Raw genomic sequence first — 1,286 nt, forward strand, 5'->3', positions numbered from 1 at the left:
TACTGAGGGAATAAAAAGCCAAAGCCCTCACTTGCTGACTTCAACACAGAAGTCTCCTCGGATGGTACCAGGCCTGGATTCAGCTGGGTTAGTCTCCCCAATCATCGTGCGAACTGTCTTGACCACATCCAGGCCCTGCCAGACCTACGGGACAGCAAAAGGAGAATCAGCTTCTACAGCTCCCCAGCAGATCCTGGTCCACCTGGGAGAGAGACAGGAAAGGGGCTCTCTGTAAATAGTTATCAAAAGTTGATTTTGGAAAATAATCAGAACTGTCTGTGGATTTAATTTATCACAGAAAGTGTCCCTGCAGTTCAGTACAGCTTCAAGATTCCTTCTAAAGAGAAAGGCCACCTAGTTTCCATCATACCACGAGCCAGTGCTGCTTATACTTTGCACTTACTTTCTGTTCCTTGGTTGAGGGAGAACCTGGCCAGCACTCACCATGGCCACCACAGGCCCAGAGCTCATGTACTTCACCAGCCGGCTGTAGAAGGGACGGTCACGCAGGGCGATGTAGTGCTCTTTCAGCAGCTCCTCCGAGGCCTGAGCACAAAGAGCACAAAGCTTAGTCTGCTCCAAGCAGGAAGGGTTTGGGCAAGATCTGCACCTGAGCAATGTAGTTAAAGCTGGAGAGTGCTCATTACAATTAAGCTCCTGTGCAGTTGCTCACTTGCAGAAGTGCTAAAGCCTGACACAGGGAAGGGAAAAATTTCTAGGTCAAAGGAGCAGCAACAGCCACGTCCAAGAGCAGAGACACAGCAAAGGGCAGCCATGCTCCCCACGGCAGAATCACCCCTCCAGAAGCCACTCAGGCACCTGGATGACAGCAGCCATCTGACCTGTGAGGATCTGGAGGCAAATGACCCAAAGGAGGTCATTTGGAGGCTCGACAGGCTGGGAGGCAGACAAAAACCCACCAGGAGCCACCGGCCGGGCCACTCACCTGCAGCAGCTTCAGCCCCACCAGCTGCAGGCCCTTCCTCTCGAAACGTCGGATGATCTCCCCGACCAGGCGCCGCTGGACTCCGTCTGGTTTGATGGCTACGAAGGTGCGCTCGTTGGTCCTGCCACAGGCTGCAAAGAGAGGGCAGAGGCGTGAGGGGAGGAGAACAAACCCGGACTCTCAGCTGCGGGTTGACAGAAAGGGCCCGACACACAACCGCGAGGAGAAAGGGGAAGCGGGGGCCCGGCCGGTACCGGTGTGGAAGAGCCCAGCGAAGAGGCCCAGCACCAAGCAGATCATGGTGGCGTCGCTCCGCGCTCCCGACTCCCCTGGGCCGCCC

The 1,286-nt window shown here is 55.8% G+C and overlaps 1 protein-coding gene across 1 annotated transcript in view; it reads right to left on the reverse strand.

Moving 5' to 3' along the window:
- The window catches only part of NME3 (NME/NM23 nucleoside diphosphate kinase 3), a 2,254-nt gene extending 999 nt beyond the window's left edge, over positions 1–1,255 (reverse strand). The window contains exons 1-4 of the mRNA XM_010186173.1: positions 1,201–1,255; positions 947–1,077; positions 445–546; positions 32–144 (exon numbers count right to left, since the gene is read on the reverse strand). Of these exons, the coding sequence (XP_010184475.1) occupies positions 32–144; positions 445–546; positions 947–1,077; positions 1,201–1,246 (392 nt within the window). The 5' untranslated portion in view covers positions 1,247–1,255. The remainder of the gene's footprint in view (positions 1–31; positions 145–444; positions 547–946; positions 1,078–1,200) is intronic.
- Between the last annotated feature and the right edge of the window lie 31 nt (positions 1,256–1,286).

This window comes from Mesitornis unicolor, unplaced genomic scaffold (genome assembly GCF_000695765.1).
Source record: "Mesitornis unicolor isolate BGI_N332 unplaced genomic scaffold, ASM69576v1 scaffold44236, whole genome shotgun sequence".
NCBI classification, from domain to species: domain Eukaryota; kingdom Metazoa; phylum Chordata; class Aves; order Mesitornithiformes; family Mesitornithidae; genus Mesitornis; species Mesitornis unicolor.